The sequence below is a fragment of the Haematobia irritans genome, chromosome 5 (assembly GCF_050003625.1).
Source record: "Haematobia irritans isolate KBUSLIRL chromosome 5, ASM5000362v1, whole genome shotgun sequence".
Taxonomy (NCBI): Eukaryota; Metazoa; Arthropoda; class Insecta; order Diptera; family Muscidae; genus Haematobia; species Haematobia irritans.
Genome location: NC_134401.1, coordinates 116,713,711 through 116,739,049, shown reverse-complemented (window position 1 = coordinate 116,739,049; position 25,339 = coordinate 116,713,711). Strand labels below are relative to the sequence as shown.

Here is a 25,339-nt window from a genome sequence, read left to right as displayed (position 1 = left end):
TGTCTGGGTCCTGGGTCCACATATGTCCCCAGTCTCGTTATCTCATCCATCTTCGTTCTCTCACCCTTCCTCCGGGATACACCGAGAAAAAAGTGAACTGTTTTATAGGAACAATGAACTACCTCGTACGAAAATTGAACTAAATTTTACTCCACATTTTGAGATTTCCACAAAGCGTTGTTAAAATCAGGAATTTTTAATGCTCTGTTGTTCTTTTTAATTGCAGTTCACGAAATTACATCATCTCATAGAAGAAAAAATTAACTAAAAGTAAGGAAGAAAATCATTGGCGCCAAATCATGATCATTTTAACCATACAGTAGTTCATTCTTACTATTTTTGCGAATCGTACGAAAATCTTCTTTCGCTTTAGTTCATTTTGAACTGATGTGTACGATCATTGAACTTTATACTCACGTTTAGTTCATAAAACTTGTGAGACATACTTAAAAAAGTACGATTTCATTAAACTGTGGAAAATTTCGATAAAAATAATAAAATTTAACTACAAGCAAATAATTTTTTTCCAATAAAAATAAGTTACATTTAGCGTTAGTTTAACTACGGAAATTTTTTTCTGTGTACGATCATGAATTGTTGCAGCATCCGCCATTTCTCCCACTGTCTCTCCTATTATCCTTTGATAATTGGAGATTCGTGAGGTTTCGAGCTTCCGTCCATTCTCCCAACATATTAAATCTCATCGCAACCATGGTGACTACGCTTTTGACCTGAACCACTATAGGTCTTAAGTCCATTATCGTCTCTAAGGCACTGTTTGACCTGGTCTTCATTGCCCCAGTTATGTTCAGCAAAAATTTCCGTTAGACCCTTTGTAAAATTTCTATTTTGCACTTCTTCTCCACTTCCGCCCACCTTATATGTCAAGATTGGCCTTATTATGTACGCTCTCATACAACCAATACGTAACCTTTGGATTCAAGCCCCATTTAGAGCCCACCGCTCTTTTGCATGGTTAGGTCAGGTGTAGTGGTAACCCGATATTTCAGGCTCATTAAGACTATTCTGTCCATTGTGATGCCACAATGGTGAATGGCGCTCATCTGCATAGTGTCCAACTTCTTTGGGCTTTTGCAGTCCTTTCTTTGATGTGGATCTTCCAATTCCGTTTCCTGTTCAAGGTTACTCCTAAGTAATTTATTTTAACATATCAGACACTTGTATCGTCTTGCTCAAAAACTCGGTTCGATATATTTGGCAATTTTAGTCCTTCTAGTGTCTTTACCGGTTTAACATTCAGGACCCATATTCGCTTACTTCACATCTTAAGTTCATTTGTCTGCTATGAATTCTTTGAATTTTCTTATACCTAGGGGATGTTATTGTATTGTAATCTTCAAATATTAATACAATATTGTGATAATCTGCATTAGCATAACAAGGCAAATATATAATTCCTGAATAATTACTTAACAATAATGTCAAGGATGATAAATCATTAAAATTGTTATGGAGATGAATGGAAATGCCAAAAAAATAATTAACATCTGCATTGAACTAGAGAGAGTGAGAGAGAGAGAGCAACGAGCGAGAGATAACTAACGATAAACACATAACGACATACACAAACCATCCCAGTAAAACGCTTAGTTGAATTCTCATGTCTCCTTATTAATATTTATTATTATTCCATGTTTTTGTCATTTTTTCGCATATTTCTTTTCGTTTTCGTTTATTTTCCGCATATTTTTCATGTAATAATTCTACAACAACAAAAAAATAAAATACAATAAGATAGATGACATCTTCATTCAGCCATGCTGCCATGATGATTGGTTGGGTGTTATGGGAGAGCGAGAGTGAGTGATTTGTAGACTGAGAGGGAGAGCATAAATATTTCCCTCAAATCTCCATACACTAACTACCTCAATAACCAAGGAAATTAAAGCCGCATAGCAATTTATCCGGTCGCCGAATACGCAAGATACCAAATTGAAAGACAGACATATCATCGGCCACATTCATATCCAATGCCATTAATTTCTCTGCAGCCAAGGGATGCCAAGCACCAAATGTACAGGCCGAATTGATCTGTCACCGGAGTATGGGATGAAAAAATCCAACAGAAATGGTCATATAAAAACCAATAAAATTTGGAGGGAGAAAAAAGAAAAATAAGAAAATTCAAATAATTAATAATGTATGAGAACAGCCAAGAAATAATGTGAGCGGAGATAAATATGTATGTGAGGAATTTGTGCTTGTATGTGTATGCAGATGAAAGGTCATTCATTGCCAAAGATAAGAGCAAGCTAATCATTGCAACACTCAGGTTGGGGGGAGTACAAAGAGTTTGTCGCGTCGTTTGTCATATCTAGAAATATGGATTTTGGTCATTTATTCCCCGGCTGGGCCGATAGCCTCTAGTAGTTAGTGCCCGTATAAATAAGATTATTATAATTTGTAATTATAAAAAATAAATAATTTCTAGTCAGGACCAGACGATTAAATTGATAATTGTTTTTATTTTTCATGTGAAATAGCCTGTTATTTCGTATGAAATTAACAATGTTCCATGAAATTTCTGACAACATAATAATGTGCAAAAACAACTTGATCTTTGCCTTAAGCTTTTTCCTGGAATGACCCATACCAAAAGCTCAATGGCATTCAAGATCCATGTTTCGCAAGTATTTCAAAACTTTTGGGGCAGCTGCCTATGTCCCATGGATAATATTAAAATCAGGCTATTAATTATAATTGAAATAACTTTAGAGACCACCCACCACGAAGCAAATAGGCTATCATCCAATCATGAGAAATACATTTAAAAGAAATCACTGACTGATATCAAATACTGATATGGCAAAAGGACCTTTGACTGTGGGTCTGTGTGCATGTAGATGCTGGGTGTGCTTGTGTGTGTGTGTGTGTGTGGGGGGTTATAATGTAATTTATTAATGATGATAGGGGAGGCTTAACTTACCTCCTTGCTATAGTAATGGCAACGTCCATTGAGACGTGTCGATGGCATATATTCGATAAAATCCACCACGGGACAATGAGGTAGTAGTAGGGCCAATCCTATAAAGCAATCAAAAGAGAAAGAAAAAAAGAGAAAAAGGAGAAGAGAACGTTATAAAAAAAAAAAAAATACATTGTAAACCAGTCAAGTTAGGTCGATGAGTTTTGTGATAAATTTATTGAGGCAATCCAAAACAGATATTTGCGGTAATTAATGACCACAACTTAATATGTTCATTGATGGCCTAATGAGGCGCTGTTACCTCATAAAGGCTATGAGCAAAGGGTGAACCTAAATAAATGCGCGATAAGAAAATAATTTATAAGGACAGCGTTTAAAATTTATCTTTTTGATTGGCTCATTTAAAAAATTTAATTGATTGGGTATGGAAAAATGCAATTATTTTTTTTTATTGAGGTTACCAATAATTTATTATATTATTTATAATTATTTCTCATTTGAATAATATAATTTTTACAAGAGTTTGTACATGTAACATATTATGCATTTTCCCGTTATAATTATGTCGAATGAATCTAACTATTTTGGAATCAAATTTTCAATTATTTTTTAATTGGAAATAATTTTTTTATTTAATTGAAATGTTAATTGAGACAACCAATATTTTAATTAAAAATGTAAAAATATTCAATAATTAGCTTAAATGAATTTTAATTTGATTTAGATTTAAATTTGTTTAAAAATTACAACTTTAACTTTAATTAACTTTTTAAGTGGAAATATTTTGGAGATGTTTTTTTGTGTATGGGTGAGTATTAAGTTCGAGTTTAGCCGCTAATTTTCACAAAGGGAAAACTAAATCAGTAAAAAAAAGTCATAAAATTATACATATTTGTTGCAGATTTCATTATAACTTAATGGGAATATCCCAAAGCAAATTTTCACAAAGTTTGTATTCATTAAAATGGATTATTAAAGAAAATTAATCGTGAAAAAATGACGATTTTAGTGGCTAAACTCGAACTTAATACCCACCTTATGGGTGAAACCATTTAGAGGAAGGAGCCTGGTAATACCATTCGACTTTTGCAAACGTCGCTTTTTCGACTATTCACAAGATTGTAAATGTTGGCGTTTGGACTTTGTAAAACTGTTGAGAATTTTAGTTTCGACTCTGGGGATTATTAAAGGGCGATTTTTGTTTTGATGTTTGAAGAGTAAGCATAAAAATATCTATCAAATTTTCAATTTATTTCAAAGTCGACTTTTTGTTTTCGTAAAAGTCAATTAGACGATTTTGGTCACTATTAACTCTCACAAAAATGTCAACGAAAATTTCTACAACAAAATTAGCTCAATTTATTTAAATTTAAATTGAAGAATGTTTTTCTTATTTTCCAATTTCCAAGAAAATTGTTCAGAATTTCCTAAACTTTGTAAATTTTACGAAACCTGTGCCCATCTTGAACTTCGTACGACGCTAAAGACATTTTTGCAATTTTTTCTCTAACTTTTTACTTTAGAATTTGAAATTTTCTTTAACAATTGAAATTGGTTAATTTACTTTGATCAAATTTCTTCAATATGTCGAAAACAATTTAATTATATTTATCATATTGGGGTTTGTAATAATGTAAATGGCTAATATCTATTGCTACCAACTTCAGGTTGCTACCATTTCTTTCGCATCCAAAAAGTGGTACGACCTTGTTGTATTTTAAATGTTTGCGCGATATTAGCTTGCCACAAAAGAGAAAGTTACTATGTCTACCAAAAAGGGAGAACTTATTCACAACGACCTTCAATAGTATGACCTTACACGAAAATATAAATTTTTAAAGATATTGAGAAAATGTTGTCAAAATTTTATTTCTATAGAAAATTTTTGTAAAAATTTTATTGCTATAGAAAAGATTGTCACAACTGTATTTCTATAGAAACTGTTTTCAAAATGTTATTTCTATAGAAAATTTTATCAAAATTTTATTTCTATAGAAAATTTTGTCACAATTTTATTTCTATAGAAAATTTTGTCAAAATTTTATTTCTATAGAAAATTTTGTCAAAATCTTATTTCTATAGAGAATTTTGTCAAAATTTTATTTCTATAGAAAATTTTGTCAAAATTTTATTTCTATAGAAAATTTTGTCAAAATTTTATTTCTATAGAAAATTTTGTCAAAATTTTATTTCTATAGAAAATTTTGTCAAAATGTTATTGCTATAGAAAATTTTGTCAAATATTAATATTATGAGCTGACACGAAAATATAAATTATTATTTATATTGAGAAAATGAGAGAAAATGTTTTCAAAATTTTATTTCTGTAGAAAATTTTGTCAAAATTGTATTCCTATAGAAAATTTTGTCAAAATTTTATTTCTGTAGAAAATTTTGTCAAAATTTTACTCCTATAGAAAATTTTGCAAAATTTTATTTCTATAGCAAATTTTGTCAAAATTTTATGTCTAAAGAAAGTTTTGTCAAAATTTTATTTCTATAGAAAATTTTGTCAACATTTTATTTCTGTAGATAACTTTGTGTAATATTTATTTCTATAGAAGATATTGTTACAATTTTATTTCTTTAGAAACTTTTGTCAAAAATTTATTTCTATAGAAAAATTTTTAAAATTTTTATTTCTATAGAAAAATTTGTCAAATTTTTATTTCTATAGAAAATTTTGTGAAATTTTTATTTGTATTGAAAATTTTGTCACAATTTTGTTTTTATAGAAAATTTTGTCAAAATTTTATTTCTATATAAAATATTTATCAAAATTTTATTTCTATAGAAAATTTTTGTCAAAATTTTATTTCTATAGAAAATTTTGTCAAAATTTTATTTTATGTAGAAAATTTTGTCAAAATTTTATTCCTATAGAAAATTTTGTCAACATTTTATTTCTATAGAAAATTTTGTCAAAATTTTATTTCTGTAGGAAATTTTGTCAAAATTTTATTTCTATAGAAAATTTTGTCAAAATTTTATTTCTATGGAAATTTTTGTCAAAGTTTTATTTCTGTAGAAAAGTTTATATATATAGGAAATTTTGTCAAAAATTTTTTTCAGTAGAAAATTTTATTTATATAAAAAATTTTGTCACAATTTTATTTCTATAGTAAATTTTGTCAAAATTTTATTTCTATACATAATTTTATCAAAATTTTATTTCTATAGAAAATTTTGTCAAAATTTTATTTCTATCGAAAATTTAGTCAAAATGTTATTTCTATAGAAAATTTTGTCAAAATCTTATTTATGTTCAAAATTTTGTCAAAATTTTATTGCTATAGAAAATTTTGTCAAAATTTTATTTCTATAGAAAATTTTGTCAGGATTTTATTTCTATAGAAAATTTTGTCAAAATTTTATTTCTATAGAAAATTTTGTTACAATTTTATTTCTATAGAAATTTTTGTCAAAATTTTATTTCTATAGAAAATTTTGTCACAATTTTATTTCTATAGAAAATTTTGTCAAAATTTTATTTGTATAGAAAATTTTGTCAAAATTTTATTTCTATAGAAAATTTTGTCAAAATTTTATTTCTATAGAAAATTTTGTCAAAATTTTATTTCTATAGAAAATTTTGTCAAAATTTTATTTCTATAGAAAATTTTGTCAAAATTTTATTTCTATCGAAAATTTTGTCAAAATTTTATATCTTTTTTTGTTGATATTGTTGACCTTTTATTTTAGTTTTTATGATTTTTATCTCATAATCTCCAAATTTGTAGCCTTGAAAACGGTCTGACGAAGTCAACCGAAATATCGGAAAAAAAAAAAACTAGAAACCAACAATTTCGAGTTTAATTTATAGACCTACAGCCGAGATTATGTGATAAAAAGCATAAAAATTTTATATCTATAGAAAATTTTGTCAAAAATATGTTTCTATTGATAATTTATTCTACCAATCTGTCAACTAGTAAAAAATCTAAAATTTTTGGTAGTATTCTACCAATTGCGGCAACCGTGATCTAAATCCGTAGGACTTTTGCACCTAGTGCATTTCGTTTGTGTGCTAAATTTTAAACGTCGGCTTTTTGACTTTCTACAATTTTGGAAAAGTCGACGTTTCCAATTAATTTCTAACGTTGTATTTTGGTCACTATCAATCTTCAAAAAAAAATTTATGAAAATTTCTTTAGCTGATTTAACTTTATTTTAGTTCATGAAAATTATTTGATTTTATTTAAATTTTGCCATAGCTAACATTTTCACTTTCACATTTGACATATTTTAGGTATGTAGTTGATTTATTTCTCTTACTTTTTTGACTATCTAAAGTGACCAACTAAACTAGCAAAAAATTGGAAAAACGCTTTTTGAAATCGAAGTGAACAATTGCACTAAATTCGAATAAAATATTTTTCTAAAATTATTTACTAATTTAATTAAATGGTGTCTATCGTCGTGTAGAGCTAAAAACAATTTAAAAATGTGTAACTGCAAAAATTGTATTATTTTCAATTTGTTTTATTCAATTTTTCCTTCCCAATATGAATTTTTATTATAATACAAAAAAATAAATAATAATTAAAAATAAATAAAAATAATTTTTCATAATTTATTATGGTTTTAAATTCTTTAATAAATAAATAGATAAATACATAAATAAAAAAAATATTAACTTTAATAACGTTTTTTTTTTTTTTTAGTTTGAAGAAAATTTAGTACTGAGATTTTTTTAAATTTTTCGATAATGAACCTACATTTCCACCACGTAGGTGGTTTACCTTTTTTTAGGTAAAAAGCTACCAACATAAAAATATCAAATTAGGCGTTTTTTTTGCCCTATTTTCAAAAAAAAAAAAACTAATCAACAGTCGATTAGTTAAATTTAATTATTAAATAAAGACGATTTTATATTTTTTAGAAAACGTAGAGTTAAAGTTAATTTTCGAGTTTTGAACATTTTCTTATCGATTCCTTATTTTATTTTTTTTTATTATTTTCCTATTTTTTCAGTGTGCAATTTTATTAATCGAACTTCGACTTCACTTGTTTTCCAAAACAGAACTTTGTCAAAATTCCTTATTACATATTTGAAATTATTGACAAGCGTTATCTTACCTATAAATCCCGAACTGGGTGGATTTTTCCGTAATGGACGATTGCCAGCGAACATTTGTAAACTTTGCCATAGACGCCATATCGAATGCGGATCGATTAGAAAGGCACGTGATTTTGGATAACGCCGCCTATAAATTTCATAATTCGTAAATAAATCATAATCCGATGTTGTCAACCAATCCTCCAGAGTTCCATTGTATTTGCCGGGATCCCAAGCGGCAATGGTGACATTTTGAAATATGGGTGCATGAGTGAAATCAAATTCAGGCTTTGTGACAACCTAAAAGGAAGTGAAAAATAAATCTTTTGTTATGCATTAAAAACAACAAATGGATATAGATGGATGTATGCTTGGATGGATTGATGAACACAATAAAAAAACAGGTAAGAGAAAAATGACGAATATAAAAAATAATTCAAGCGTAAAAAAATACAAAGGAAATTAAAAAAACAAATAATAATAAAATGATTGTAATGACCAAAACTAAAGGAAATATAATAAAATAATTTTTATTTGCATATTCGGTAGGATTTCATTATTTTCACTCAGTAGGCTAACATTTAGTCTACCACTTGCTTCAGAGCCACTCAATTTTTTCCATTGGCTTGCAGTCGGTAGTCACAAACGACTCTGTGTTATACTTACTTGTGAATTCACCACACGTATGGTTGTTTTGCTGCCCACATCAACTTCATATCCCTCAGTTGGAGCATGATTAAATCTCATTACGATGTCATGACTGTCTAAATAACGAAATTAGAGTAGAAACAAAATGATAGTTATTAAAACGAGAGTACACCCATTTAAAAATAGAGGAAGAGAGAGAGAGAGAGCATGAGATCAAGAGATGGAGACAGTTATAGGGGTCTATAAAAATTAAGGATGCTCAAATGAGCAATACAGTTAATGAAACTTAAATGATGTTCTCCCATGAAATGAAACAAAGCGAACGTCAATACGTGAATATTTTAAAATGTTGTCGTTCCATTTTGGGGATTGTCCTTACAAACACACACACACACACACAAGGAAATAAAACAAGTCATGGAAAATTAAAATGAAAACCTGATTTGCAAATGAGAAACGTGTTTCAACATTTAATTTTAAACTGGGTTGAAAATAATTGTCCAAAAATGTAAATAACAACCTTTGAGCAATTATAGACCCATTGTTTAAGGACATGAATTAAAACTAGGTTATATATTAAGATGGATGTTCTAAATGTTCCTTTTCGGGAGTATGCTAGATACGATTCTTTGGCACAGTGATTTCTAAGATACCAAGGACATAGAGTTCCTATAATAGGATGACATTAAAAAGAAAGGACAACATAGAGCTCATAACAAGCAGAAATTGAAGTAGACAGCTGAATTGATTTTCCCATTTAGAAAACTAAATTAATAAATGAATACATACTGCCACAGCAAATATATTTTAAAGAAGTCCATGGGCAAGTTAAGGATTCGGATGGAAAAGAAAAATATAGCGTTTTTTTTTGAAGAGTTTTATATTGAAAGAGTATTTCATAGTGAATTTTTTATAAATGTTTTTGGGGATTTTTTTCACTTTTGGAGAATTTTTATACCCTCCACCACAGGATGGGGGTATATTAACTTTGTCATTCCGTTTATAACACATCGAAATATTGCTCTAAGACCCCATAAAGTATATATATATTCTGGGTCGTGGTGAAATTCTGAGTCGATCTGAGCATGTCCGTCCGTCCGTCTGTTGAAATCACGCTAACTTCCGAACGAAACAATCTATCGACTTGAAACTTGGCACAAGTAGTTGTTATTGATGTAGGTCGCATGGTATTGCAAATGGGCCATATCGGTCCACTTTTACGTATAGCCCCTATATAAACGGACCTCCAAATTTGGCTTTCAGACCCTCTAAGAGAAGCAAATTTCATCCGATCCGGCTGAAATTTGGTACATGATGTAAGTATATGGTCTCTAACAACTATGCAAAAATTGGTCCACATCGATCCATAATTATATATAGCCCCCATATAAAACGATCCCCCGATTTGGCTTGCGGAGCCTCTAAGAGAAGAAAATTTCATCCGATCCGGCTGAAATTTGGTACATGGTGTTAGTATATGGTCTCTAACAACTATGCAAAAATTGGTCCACATCGGTCAATAAATATATATAGCCCCCATATAAACCGATCCCCCGATTTGGCTTGCGGAGCCTCTAAGAGAAGCAAATTTCATCCGATCCGGCTGAAATTTGGTACATGGTGTTAGTATATGGTCTCCAATGATCATGCAAAAATGTGTCCACATCGGTGCATTATTATATATAGCCTCCATATAAACCGATCCCCAGATTTGACCTCCGGAGCCTCTTGGAAGACCAAAATTCATCTGATTCAGTTGAAATTTGGTACGTGATGGTAATATATGGCCTCAAACACCCATGCAAAAATTGGTCGAAATCGGTCAATAATATATATAGGCCCCATATAAACCGATCCCCAGATTTGACCTCCGGAGCCGCTTGGAAGAGCAAAATTCATTCGATTCGGTTGAAATTTGGTACGTGATGTTAGTATATGATATCCAACAACCATGCAGGAATTGGTCCACATCGGTCCATAATTATATATAGCCCCCATATAAACCGATCCCTGGATTTGACCTCTGGTGCCTTTTGGAGAAGTAAAATTCATCCGATCTGGTTGAAATTTGGTTAGGTTAAAGTGGCAGCCCGATTAAGATTCAGGCTCACTTAGACTATTCAGTCCATTGTGATACCAGATTAACTAAAAGTACCTATTACATATGGGCACTTCTAGTTTTAACCGCTGAACCTTCTCGATTATTTTTCTTCGCTGAACCAACCAGATTGTTCCAAAAACATTAGCAGACTGCTTCAGTTAACGTTTTCCAGATCCACCAGTAATCTGAAGCTATATGCTCCTAAAAGTTACTTGCGCTTTACACAAAATGCAGTACACTCACACAAGAGGTGTTTAATTGATTCCTTTTCCTCCGCATCATTACAGCTCATACAATAGTCATTATACTTCGCGCCAATAGTTTTTGCAAAATCGCCTATCAGGCAGCGACCCGTTATAGCAGATATCAGGAGTGATATCTGACGTCTCGAGAACATTAGCATATCTAGTGTGCGGTTTAAGTTTAAATGGGGCCATATTTGCTTGGTGTCGTTACAACCCTTGCAATTCTCCCATCGAACATTTGCCATCATAACAGCCTTCTCACGCAGTATGAGCTTGCAGGTAGCTAGGGGCATACTAGCAAATTCTAGTTCCCTTGGAATATGTAAGGTAGTCCCTAGCCTTGCCAACTCATCCGCTTCGCAGTTCCCCGGTATGTTCCTATGGCCAGGCACCCATATTAGGTGAATGTTGTACTGCTCAGCCATCTCATTGAGAGATTTGCGGCAGTCGACGGTACGTGGTGGTAGTATATGGTATTTAACAACCATGCCAAAAGTGGTCCATATCAGTCCATAATCATATATAGCCCCCATATAAACCGATCCCTAGATTTGGTTTTGGAGCCTCTTGGAGGAGCAAATTTCATCCGAGTCAGTTGAAATTTGGTACATTGTGCTAGTATATGGCCGTTAACAACCATGCCTAACTAGGTCCATATCGGTTTATAGTTATATATAGCCCTCAGATAAATCGATCGCCAATCACACAAAAACTGGTCCATATGAAGTTCATTATTGTATATAGCCCCCATATAAGCGACCCCCATATTTCAATTCTGGCTCTCTACGTACCGTGCAAAAATCCATATCGATTCGTAATTATTTGTAGACCTACCTATACATACCTTTTTTGTCTAATATATATCACGTATGGACTAACTAACAATTTAGAAAACGATGTTAAGAAGTTTTAAGATACCACAACCCAATTAATTCGATTGTAGATGACAGTCTTTCGTAGAAGTTTCTACACAATCCATGGTGGAGGGTACATAAGATTCGGCCTGGCCGAACTTACGGCCGTATATACTTGTTTGGGACTATGTTAGATACGATTATTTGGCACAGTGATTTATATGATGCCAAGGGCACAGAGCTCCCCTCTAATAAGAAAATTTAAAAAAAAAGAAAAAACAAGTTATAGCTAATAACAAACAGAAAATAAGTCTAGAGAGCTGAACTGAAATGAAAAATCCTTTTATACGTCTAGATTTTCCCATTTAGAAAATAAATAAATAAATAAATGATGACATGGAGCCCCAAAAAAAAAATCCATGGACAAAATAAAGATGAAGAATCGGATGCAAACGAAAAATCTTTACATTATATCGGGGCAATATTTCATAGGGGATTTTTATACCCTTCACCACTATGTGGTACAGGGTATAATAAGTTTGTGCATTTGTATGTAACGCCAAGAAGGAGTAATCATAGACCAACCTTTTATATACGGATCGGCTTAGAATTAAATTCTGAGTCGATTTAGCGATGTCCGTCTGTCTGTCTGTCCATCTGTCTGTCTGTCTGTTGATGTATTTTTGTGTGCAAAGTACAGCTCGCTGTTTTAGTCGGATTGTCCTAAAATTTTGTATAAGGTCCTGTTTCGGCTCAAGGACGATCCCTATTGATTTTGGAAAAAATCGGTTCAGATTTAGATATAGCTGCCATATATATTTTTCACCGATCTGGTCATAATTGGCGTGTATATCAACCGATCTTCCTCAAATTCCGTACATCCGAATATTTTATGAGTCTCGAAAAACTTGCACAATATCAGCCAAATCGGTTCAGATTTAGATATAGCTCTCATATATAGCTTTCGCCCGATTTACACTCAATTGCCCACAGAGGCCAATTTTTTGCTCCGATTTAGTTGAAATTTTGCATATGTTTTTTTCGCTTAGGGTTTTCATAGTAGATCCACTTTTCATTACGTAGTAACGATGCGGGAGCCACCGTTGTGCAATGGTTAGCTTGTCCGCCTTGCAAACATAGGGTTGTGGCTTCAACCCCAGTTTCGACCGAACACCAAAATAATGTTTTCAGCTGTGAATTATCCCCTCTCAGTAATGCTGGTAACATATCTGAGTATTTCAATAGCTTCTCTAAGTGGTTTCACCGCAATGTGGAACACTGTTCGGACTCGGCTATAAAAAGTAGGTTTCTTGGCATTGAGCTTAACATAGAATTGAAGAAGTTCACCACTGCAATATTATAATGGACTGAATAGCCTAAGTGAGCCTGAAATATCAGTGTTGCAAACATATTTTTCTTTGGAGCAGCTGATTGCAAGTGAAAACACGTAAGGAAAGTCTAAAGTCGGGCGGGGCCGACTATATTATACCCTGCACCAATGTTGGTATTTTGACCATTTTTGTCGAAATCAGAAAAACATAAAGGGTGATACGGTCAAAATTCGGTCAATATAAACTTGACGTATTTCTTTCAATTTTGCATTTAAAAAACCTGAACACCCCTCATTTTGAAGGTGTGTGTGTAGAATGTTGCTCCTATTTTGATTTTGGAATTCACTCTTCAGTTGTCAAAATGCCGTCCAAGCAAGAAGAGCAGCGTAACAAAATTTTGCTCGCGCATCGCGAAAATCCGAGCTACTCGCACGCAAAGCTGGCAAAATCGCTAAAAGTTGCCAAATCAACCGTTACAAATGTAATTAAAGTGTTTCGGGAACGTTTGTCGACAGCCAGGAAGTCTGGATCGGGGGGAAATCGAAAACCGGAAGCCGCTGAGACGACAAAGAGAGTTGCCGGTAGTTTCAAGCGAAACCCTAACCTCTCTCTCCGAGATGCCGCAAATAAGCTGGGTGTATCGTCTACAACCGTGTATCGAGCCAAAACAAAACGAGCCGGACTATCAACTTACAAGAAGGTAGTGACTCCAATTCGCGATGATAAACAAAATACGACGGCCAAAGCGCGATCCGGGAGGATGTATACGACGATGCTGACGAAGTTTGACTGCGTGGTAATGGACGACGAAACCTACGTCAAATCCGACTACAAGCAGCTTCCGGGACAGGAGTTTTATACGACAAAAGGAAGGGGAAAGGTAGCAGATATTTTCAAGCACATAAAACTGTCAAAGTTCGCAAAGAAATATCTTGTTTGGCAAGCCATCTGTACCTGTGGCTTGAAAATCAGCATTTTCATAGCATCCGGGACTGTCAACCAAGAAATTTACGTGAAAGAGTGTTTGAATAAACGTCTTTCCTGAAGAATCACGGTTGTTCCGTACTGTTTTGGCCGGATTTGGCATCTTGCCATTACGGTAAAAAGGCCATGGAGTGGTACGCCGCCAACAACGTGCAGGTGGTTCCCAAGGACAAGAACCCTCCCAACATGCCAGAGCTCCGCCCAATTGAGAAATACTGGGCTATTGTCATGCGGAACCTAAAGAAGACCAAAAAACTGCTAAGGACGAGCAGCAATTCAAGGCAAACTGGCTTTCTGCGGCGAAGAAGGTGGACAAGGTGGCTGTACAAAATCTGATGGCAGGTGTCAAGCGTGAGGCCCGGCAATTTGGATTTGGAAAAGCGAAAGCCTATCTGAATATTTTTCCTGAATTTTATACTAATTGAACTTGAAAACGAAATTTAATTCGATTTTTTAAATAAACGATTTCACCGATTTACACACGTTTTCCCTTGACCAAATTTTGACCGTATCACCCTTTATATATGGGAGCTATATCTAAATCTGAATCGATTTCAATCAAATTTTTGCACACATGACTATATTACTAATTGTACTCCTAGTGCAAAATTTCAACCAAATTGGGCCAAATCTCTGGCTTCTGGGGCCATATAAGTCCATATCGGGCGAAAGATATATATGGGAGCTATATCTAAATCTGAATCGATTGCAACCAAATTTTGCACGCATAGCTACAATGCTAAATCTACTCCCTGTGCAAAATTTCAACCAAATTCGGCCAAAAATCTGGCTTCTGGGGCCATATAATTCCATATCTGGCGAAAGATATATATGGGAGCTATATCTAAATCTGAACCGATTTCAATCAAATTTTGCACACTTGACTATACGACTAAGTATTATGTTTGTACAAAATTTCAAGCAAATCGGTATAAAACTCTGGCTGCTGGGTCCATATTAGTGCATATCGGGCGAAAGATATATATGGGAGCTATATCTAAATCTGAACCGATTTCTTCCAAAATCAATAGGGTTCTATTCTGACCAAAATTAGGAACATCTGCCAAATTTGAAGGCGATTGGACTTAAATTGCGACCTAGACTTTGATCACAAAAATGTGTTCACAGACAGACGGACGGACGGGCAGACGGACATGGTTATATCGACTCAGGGACCCACCCTGAGCATTATTGCCAAAGACACCATGTGTCTATCTCGTCTCCTTCTGGGTCTTACAAACATATGCACTAACTTATAATACCCTGTTCCACAGTGTGGCGCAGGGTATAAATATCATTTGAAGTCTCTCGGCTTCAATCCGTACGGTATCAAATGGCCTTGCTTTTGCATCATTCCAAGTTCTTCTTTAATTTGATAGGAGTCCTCATCGAGTACTACATCCAATTCTGTATCTTCAAACTTATTCGGCTGCCATGAACGTACTTTGCGTTCCGTATCAAAATCATAGCTTCTGAAACGCACAAAACCACTTGTCGCACGTTGAAGTGGAAAGAACCCATTCCGGATAAGCTTCGGGGAGTAATCGATACGATTCAGCTGCACTTTTCTTTAAGCTAAAGAGGTAAATCAAAACTTATTGCTGTCCCATGGGAAATAGATAAAACCCAGGACCGGCACAAGCCTGGTCCCTGATCAAAACGTATGGAAGCTACCGGTAACTTCACCATTTGTTTGTCATTGACGGATTAAATTAACTCTTTAGGACACGACTAGGACTCATTCCAAAGGACATGTCCTAAGACGACTTAGTTGGACTACCTATAGAACCCGTTTCAATTTGAGCATTCGAATCGCACCAGAAAGGAAAAGATTTTGAGATACATTGAACAATAGATTATTTTGATAATTGTATTTTAGTAAAATCTAAAAAGTTTTTAATATCAAGATAGTATAGAAATCAATAAATTATATATAGAAATTGCAACTATACTGTGACAGATCCGTTAGTGGCAATTTGCATTAATTTCCCGTACGGTGGTTTGTGGGACTAAAACTGGACATATTGAGAGCAAAAGAAAAACTATGTTGTATATAATTCGAGCCAATGACACATATTAAAAATAAAAACTATAGAATGAGGTTATGGCAGGTACAGTGACCCACATAAGTATTGGCACACCAAACAATTTTGTTTAAAACCCATATTTTAAAAGTGATATGAAGCTATTTTAAATTAAAAAATATTTTTATTTGGATTAATCTATCATCATTTCCTATCATTTTTTAATCTAGATGATTTTTATACCCTCCACCATAGGATGGGGGGTATATTAACTTTGTCATTCCGTTTGTAACACATCGAAATATTGCTCTAAGACACCATAAAGTATATATATTCTGGGTCGTGGTGAAATTATGAGTCGATCTGAGCATGTCCGTCCGTCCGTCCGTCCGTCTGTTGAAATCACGCTAACTTCCGAACGAAACAAGCTATCGACTTGAAACTTGGCACAAGTAGTTGTTATTGATGTAGGTCGGATGGTATTGCAAATGGGCCATATCGGTCCACTTTTACGTATAGCCCCCATATAAACGGACCCCCAAATTTGGATTGCGAGGCCTGTAAGAGAAGCAAATTTTATCCGATCCGGCTGAAATTTGGTACATGGTGTTAGTATATGGTCTCTAACAACCACGCAAAAATTGGTTCACATCGGTTCATAATTATATATATGGCCCCCATATAAACCGATCCCCCGATTTGGCTTGCGGAGCCTCTAAGAGAAGCAAATTTCATCCGATCCGGCTGAAATTTGGTACATGGTGTTAGTATATGGTCTCTAACAACCACACAAAAATTGGTTCACATCGGTCCATAATTATATATAGCCCCCATATAAACCGATCCCCCGATTTGGCTTGCGGAGCCTCTAAGAGAAGCAAATTTCATCCGATCCGGCTGAAATTTGGTACATGGTGTTAGTATATGCTCTCTAACAACCATGCAAAAATTGGTCCACATCGGTCCATAATTATATATAGCCCCCATATAAACCGATCCCCCGATTTGGCTTGCAGAGCCTCTAAGAGAAACAATTTTCGTTCGATCCGGCTGAAATTTGGTACATGGTGTTAGTATATGGTCTCTAACAACCAAGCAAAAATTGGTTCACATCGGTCCATAATAATATATAGCCCCTATATAAACCGATCCCCCGATTTGGATTGCGGAGCCTCTAAGAGAAGCAAATTTCATCCGATCCGGCTGAAATTTGGTACATGGTGTTAGTATATGGTCTCTAACAACCATGCAAAAATTGGTTCACATCGGTCCATAATAATATATAGCCCCTATATAAACCGATCCACAGATTTTACCTCCGGAGCACCTTGGAAGAGCAAAATTCTTCCAATGATGTTAGTATGGGGTATCCAACAACCATGCAGGAATTGGTTCCTATCAGTCCATAATAATATATAGCTCCCATATAAACCGATACCCAGATTTCACCTCCGGTGCCTTTTGGAGAAGCAAATTCATCCGATCTGGTTGAAATTTGGTACGTGGTGGTAGTATATGATATTTAACAACCATGTGAGTTGAAATATGTGGATGACAGTCTTTCGTAGAAGTTTCTACGCAATCCATGGTGGAGGGTACATAAGATTCGGCCTGGCCGAACTTACGGCCGTATACACTTGTTTATTTTAGAAAAATTGTTATTCTTTCAATATTTAAGTTATAAACAATTAAAACAAGGCACTTTTTTGAGGAACAAAAGTATTGGCACATGTGGTACATTTAAATTAGTTTTTTGGTACATTTAGTACTTTTGGATGGGGGGTATATTAACTTTGTCATTCCGTTTGTAACACATCGAAATATTGCTCTAAGACCCCATAAAGTACATATATTCTGGGTCGTGGTGAAATTATGAGTCGATCTGAGCATGTCCGTCCGTCCGTCCGTCCGTCTGTTGAAATCACGCTAACTTCCGAACGAAACAAGCTATCGACTTGAAACTTGGCACAAGTAGTTGTTATTGATGATGTAGGTCGGATGGTATTGCAAATGGGCCATATCGGTCCACTTTTACGTATAGCCCCCATATAAACGGACCCCCAAATTTGGATTACGAGGCCTGTAAGAGAAGCAAATTTTATCCGATCCGGCTGAAATTTGGTACATGGTGTTAGTATATGGTCTCTAACAACCACGCAAAAATTGGTTCACATCGGTCCATAATTATATATAGCCCCCATATAAACCGATCCCCCGATTTGGCTTGCGAGGCCTGTAAGAGAAGCAAATTTTATCCGATCCGGCTGAAATTTGGTACATGGTGTTAGTATATGGTCTCTAACAACCACGCAAAAATTGGTTCACATCGGTCCATAATTATATATAGCCCCCATATAAACCGATCCCCCGATTTGGCTTGCGGAGCCTCTAAGAGAAGCAAATTTTATCCGATCCGGCTGAAATTTGGTACATGGTGTTAGTATATGGTCTCTAACAACCACGCAAAAATTGGTTCACATTGGTCCATAATTATATATAGCCCCCATATAAACCGATCCCCCGATTTGGCTTGCAGAGCCTCTAAGAGAAACAATTTTCATCCGATCCGGCTGAAATTTGGTACATGGTGTTAGTATATGGTCTCTAACAACCATGCAAAATTTGGTCCATATCAGTCCATAATTATATATAGCCCCCATATAAACCAATCCCCCGATTTGGCTTGCGGAGCCTCTAAGAGAAGCAAATTTCATCCGATCCGGCTGAAATTTGGTACATGGTGTTAGTATATGCTCTCTAACAACCATGCAAAAATTGGTCCACATCGGTCCATAATTATATATAGCCCCCATATAAACCGATCCCCCGATTTGGCTTGCAGAGCCTCTAAGAGAAGCAAATTTCATCCGATCCGGCTGAAATTTGGTACATGGTGTTAGTATATGGTCTCTAACAACCATGCAAAAATTGGTTCACATCGGTCCATAATAATATATAGCCCCTATATAAACCGATCCCCCGATTTGGATTGCGGAGCCTCTAAGAGAAGCAAATTTCATCCGATCCGGCTGAAATTTGGTACATGGTGATAGTATATGGTCTCTAACAACCATGCACAAATTTGTCCATATCGGTCCATAATTATATATAGCCCCCATATAAGCCGATCACCAGATTTGACCTCCAGAGCCTCTTGGAACACCAAAATGTATCTGATTCAGTTGAAATTTGGTACTTGATGTTAATATATGGCCTCAAACAACCATGCAAAAATTGGTCGATATCGGTCCATAATTATATATAAGCCCCCATATAAACCGATCCACAGATTTTACCTCCGGAGCACCTTGGAAGAGCAAAATTCTTCCAATGATGTTAGTATGGGGTATCCAACAACCATGCAGGAATTGGTTCCTATCAGTCCATAATAATATATAGCTCCCATATAAACCGATACCCAGATTTCACCTCCGGTGCCTTTTGGAGAAGCAAATTCATCCGATCTGGTTGAAATTTGGTACGTGGTGGTAGTATATGATATTTAACAACCATGTGAGTTGAAATTTGTGGATGACAGTCTTTCGTAGAAGTTTCTACGCAATCCATGGTGGAGGGTACATAAGATTCGGCCTGGCCGAACTTACGGCCGTATACACTTGTTTATTTTAGAAAAATTGTTATTCTTTCAATATTTAAGTTATAAACAATTAAAACAAGGCACTTTTTTGAGGAACAAAAGTATTGGCACATGTGGTACATTTAAATTAGTTTTTTGGTACATTTAGTACTTTTGGATGGGGGGTATATTAACTTTGTCATTCCGTTTGTAACACATCGAAATATTGCTCTAAGACCCCATAAAGTACATATATTCTGGGTCGTGGTGAAATTATGAGTCGATCTGAGCATGTCCGTCCGTCCGTCCGTCCGTCTGTTGAAATCACGCTAACTTCCGAACGAAACAAGCTATCGACTTGAAACTTGGCACAAGTAGTTGTTATTGATGATGTAGGTCGGATGGTATTGCAAATGGGCCATATCGGTCCACTTTTACGTATAGCCCCCATATAAACGGACCCCCAAATTTGGATTGCGAGGCCTGTAAGAGAAGCAAATTTTATCCGATCCGGCTGAAATTTGGTACATGGTGTTAGTATATGGTCTCTAACAACCACGCAAAAATTGGTTCACATCGGTCCATAATTATATATAGCCCCCATATAAACCGATCCCCCGATTTGGCTTGCGAGGCCTGTAAGAGAAGCAAATTTTATCCGATCCGGCTGAAATTTGGTACATGGTGTTAGTATATGGTCTCTAACAACCACGCAAAAATTGGTTCACATCGGTCCATAATTATATATAGCCCCCATATAAACCGATCCCCCGATTTGGCTTGCGGAGCCTCTAAGAGAAGCAAATTTTATCCGATCCGGCTGAAATTTGGTACATGGTGTTAGTATATGGTCTCTAACAACCACGCAAAAATTGGTTCACATTGGTCCATAATTATATATAGCCCCCATATAAACCGATCCCCCGATTTGGCTTGCAGAGCCTCTAAGAGAAACAATTTTCATCCGATCCGGCTGAAATTTGGTACATGGTGTTAGTATATGGTCTCTAACAACCATGCAAAAATTGGTCCATATCAGTCCATAATTATATGTAGCCCCCATATAAACCAATCCCCCGATTTGGCTTGCGGAGCCTCTAAGAGAAGCAAATTTCATCCGATCCGGCTGAAATTTGGTACATTGTGTTAGTATATGCTCTCTAACAACCATGCAAAAATTGGTCCACATCGGTCCATAATTATATATAGCCCCCATATAAACCGATCCCCCGATTTGGCTTGCAGAGCCTCTAAGAGAAGCAAATTTCATCCGATCCGGCTGAAATTTGGTACATGGTGTTAGTATATGGTCTCTAACAACCATGCAAAAATTGGTTCACATCGGTCCATAATAATATATAGCCCCTATATAAACCGATCCCCCGATTTGGATTGCGGAGCCTCTAAGAGAAGCAAATTTCATCCGATCCGGCTGAAATTTGGTACATGGTGATAGTATATGGTCTCTAACAACCATGCACAAATTTGTCCATATCGGTCCATAATTATATATAGCCCCCATATAAGCCGATCACCAGATTTGACCTCCAGAGCCTCTTGGAACACCAAAATGTATCTGATTCAGTTGAAATTTGGTACTTGATGTTAATATATGGCCTCAAACAACCATGCAAAAATTGGTCGATATCGGTCCATAATTATATATAAGCCCCCATATAAACCGATCCACAGATTTTACCTCCGGAGCACCTTGGAAGAGCAAAATTCTTCCAATGATGTTAGTATGGGGTATCCAACAACCATGCAGGAATTGGTTCCTATCAGTCCATAATAATATATAGCTCCCATATAAACCGATACCCAGATTTCACCTCCGGTGCCTTTTGGAGAAGCAAATTCATCCGATCTGGTTGAAATTTGGTACGTGGTGGTAGTATATGATATTTAACAACCATGTGAGTTGAAATTTGTGGATGACAGTCTTTCGTAGAAGTTTCTACGCAATCCATGGTGGAGGGTACATAAGATTCGGCCTGGCCGAACTTACGGCCGTATACACTTGTTTATTTTAGAAAAATTGTTATTCTTTCAATATTTAAGTTATAAACAATTAAAACAAGGCACTTTTTTGAGGAACAAAAGTATTGGCACATGTGGTACATTTAAATTAGTTTTTTGGTACATTTAGTACTTTTGGATGGGGGGTATATTAACTTTGTCATTCCGTTTGTAACACATCGAAATATTGCTCTAAGACCCCATAAAGTACATATATTCTGGGTCGTGGTGAAATTATGAGTCGATCTGAGCATGTCCGTCCGTCCGTCCGTCCGTCTGTTGAAATCACGCTAACTTCCGAACGAAACAAGCTATCGACTTGAAACTTGGCACAAGTAGTTGTTATTGATGATGTAGGTCGGATGGTATTGCAAATGGGCCATATCGGTCCACTTTTACGTATAGCCCCCATATAAACGGACCCCCAAATTTGGATTGCGAGGCCTGTAAGAGAAGCAAATTTTATCCGATCCGGCTGAAATTTGGTACATGGTGTTAGTATATGGTCTCTAACAACCACGCAAAAATTGGTTCACATCGGTCCATAATTATATATAGCCCCCATATAAACCGATCCCCCGATTTGGCTTGCGAGGCCTGTAAGAGAAGCAAATTTTATCCGATCCGGCTGAAATTTGGTACATGGTGTTAGTATATGGTCTCTAACAACCACGCAAAAATTGGTTCACATCGGTCCATAATTATATATAGCCCCCATATAAACCGATCCCCCGATTTGGCTTGCGGAGCCTCTAAGAGAAGCAAATTTTATCCGATCCGGCTGAAATTTGGTACATGGTGTTAGTATATGGTCTCTAACAACCACGCAAAAATTGGTTCACATTGGTCCATAATTATATATAGCCCCCATATAAACCGATCCCCCGATTTGGCTTGCAGAGCCTCTAAGAGAAACAATTTTCATCCGATCCGGCTGAAATTTGGTACATGGTGTTAGTATATGGTCTCTAACAACCATGCAAAAATTGGTCCATATCAGTCCATAATTATATGTAGCCCCCATATAAACCAATCCCCCGATTTGGCTTGCGGAGCCTCTAAGAGAAGCAAATTTCATCCGATCCGGCTGAAATTTGGTACATTGTGTTAGTATATGCTCTCTAACAACCATGCAAAAATTGGTCCACATCGGTCCATAATTATATATAGCCCCCATATAAACCGATCCCCCGATTTGGCTTGCAGAGCCTCTAAGAGAAGCAAATTTCATCCGATCCGGCTGAAATTTGGTACATGGTGTTAGTATATGGTCTCTAACAACCATGCAAAAATTGGTTCACATCGGTCCATAATAATATATAGCCCCTATATAAACCGATCCCCCGATTTGGATTGCGGAGCCTCTAAGAGAAGCAAATTTCATCCGATCCGGCTGAAATTTGGTACATGGTGATAGTATATGGTCTCTAACAACCATGCACAAATTTGTCCATATCGGTCCATAATTATATATAGCCCCCATATAAGCCGATCACCAGATTTGACCTCCAGAGCCTCTTGGAACACCAAAATGTATCTGATTCAGTTGAAATTTGGTACTTGATGTTAATATATGGCCTCAAACAACCATGCAAAAATTGGTCGATATCGGTCCATAATTATATATAAGCCCCCATATAAACCGATCCACAGATTTTACCTCCGGAGCACCTTGGAAGAGCAAAATTCTTCCAATGATGTTAGTATGGGGTATCCAACAACCATGCAGGAATTGGTTCCTATCAGTCCATAATAATATATAGCTCCCATATAAAACGATACCCAGATTTCACCTCCGGTGCCTTTTGGAGAAGCAAATTCATCCGATCTGGTTGAAATTTGGTACGTGGTGGTAGTATATGATATTTAACAACCATGTGAGTTGAAATTTGTGGATGACAGTCTTTCGTAGAAGTTTCTACGCAATCCATGGTGGAGGGTACATAAGATTCGGCCTGGCCGAACTTACGGCCGTATACACTTGTTTATTTTAGAAAAATTGTTATTCTTTCAATATTTAAGTTATAAACAATTAAAACAAGGCACTTTTTTGAGGAACAAAAGTATTGGCACATGTGGTACATTTAAATTAGTTTTTTGGTACATTTAGTACTTTTGGATGGGGGGTATATTAACTTTGTCATTCCGTTTGTAACACATCGAAATATTGCTCTAAGACCCCATAAAGTACATATATTCTGGGTCGTGGTGAAATTATGAGTCGATCTGAGCATGTCCGTCCGTCCGTCTGTTGAAATCACGCTAACTTCCGAACGAAACAAGCTATCGACTTGAAACTTGGCACAAGTAGTTGTTATTGATGATGTAGGTCGGATGGTATTGCAAATGGGCCATATCGGTCCACTTTTACGTATAGCCCCCATATAAACGGACCCCCAAATTTGGATTGCGAGGCCTGTAAGAGAAGCAAATTTTATCCGATCCGGCTGAAATTTGGTACATGGTGTTAGTATATGGTCTCTAACAACCATGCAAAAATTGGTTCACATCGGTCCATAATAATATATAGCCCCTATATAAACCGATCCCCCGATTTGGATTGCGGAGCCTCTAAGAGAAGCAAATTTCATACGATCCGGCTGAAATTTGGTACATGGTGATAGTATATGGTCTCTAACAACCATGCAAAAATTTGTCCATATCGGTCCATAATTATATATAGCCCCCATATAAGCCGATCACCAGATTTGACCTCCAGAGCCTCTTGGAAGACCAAAATGTATCTGATTCAGTTGAAATTTGGTACTTGATGTTAATATATGGCCTCAAACAACCATGCAAAAATTGGTCGATATCGGTCCATAATTATATATAAGCCCCCATATAAACCGATCCACAGATTTTACCTCCGGAGCACCTTGGAAGAGCAAAATTCTTCCAATGATGTTAGTATAGGGTATCCAACAACCATGCAGGAATTGGTTCCTATCAGTCCATAATAATATATAGCTCCCATATAAACCGATACCCAGATTTGACCTCCGGTGCCTTTTGGAGAAGCAAATTCATCCGATCTGGTTGAAATTTGGTACGTGGTGGTAGTATATGATATTTAACAACCATGTGAGTTGAAATTTGTGGATGACAGTCTTTCGTAGAAGTTTCTACGCAATCCATGGTGGAGGGTACATAAGATTCGTCCTGGCCGAACTTACGGCCGTATACACTTGTTTATTTTAGAAAAATTGTTATTCTTTCAATATTTAAGTTATAAACAATTAAAACAAGGCACATTTTTTGAGGAACAAAAGTATTGGCACATGTGGTACATTTAAATTAGTTTTTTGGTACATTTAGTACTTTTTGGTTATTCTTTTTTGTTTGATAACATCATCAAGCAGTGTAGACAATGAATGGACTTATTTTTTGTTTTATTTTTACCTATATTCCCCCTTTCTTCCATCAACACTGTACCAAATTTCATCAAAATCGGTTAATAATAGTAGCCTGAATACTGCAAACAACAAATACATGGTCAGGCGGACGGACACCAAGGGCTAAACTGACTCAAGAGGTGGTTCTGAGTCGA

At 35.6% G+C, this 25,339-nt stretch overlaps 1 protein-coding gene across 1 annotated transcript in view; it reads right to left on the bottom strand.

Moving 5' to 3' along the window:
• Window positions 1–1,616: 1,616 nt before the first annotated feature.
• SiaT (beta-galactoside-a-2,6-sialyltransferase) overlaps window positions 1,617–25,339 on the bottom strand; it is an 83,790-nt gene continuing 60,067 nt past the window's right edge. The window contains exons 4-7 of the mRNA XM_075312478.1: window positions 8,673–8,770; window positions 8,027–8,306; window positions 2,948–3,045; window positions 1,617–2,052 (exon numbers count right to left, since the gene is read on the bottom strand). Of these exons, the coding sequence (XP_075168593.1) occupies window positions 1,888–2,052; window positions 2,948–3,045; window positions 8,027–8,306; window positions 8,673–8,770 (641 nt within the window). The 3' untranslated portion in view covers window positions 1,617–1,887. The remainder of the gene's footprint in view (window positions 2,053–2,947; window positions 3,046–8,026; window positions 8,307–8,672; window positions 8,771–25,339) is intronic.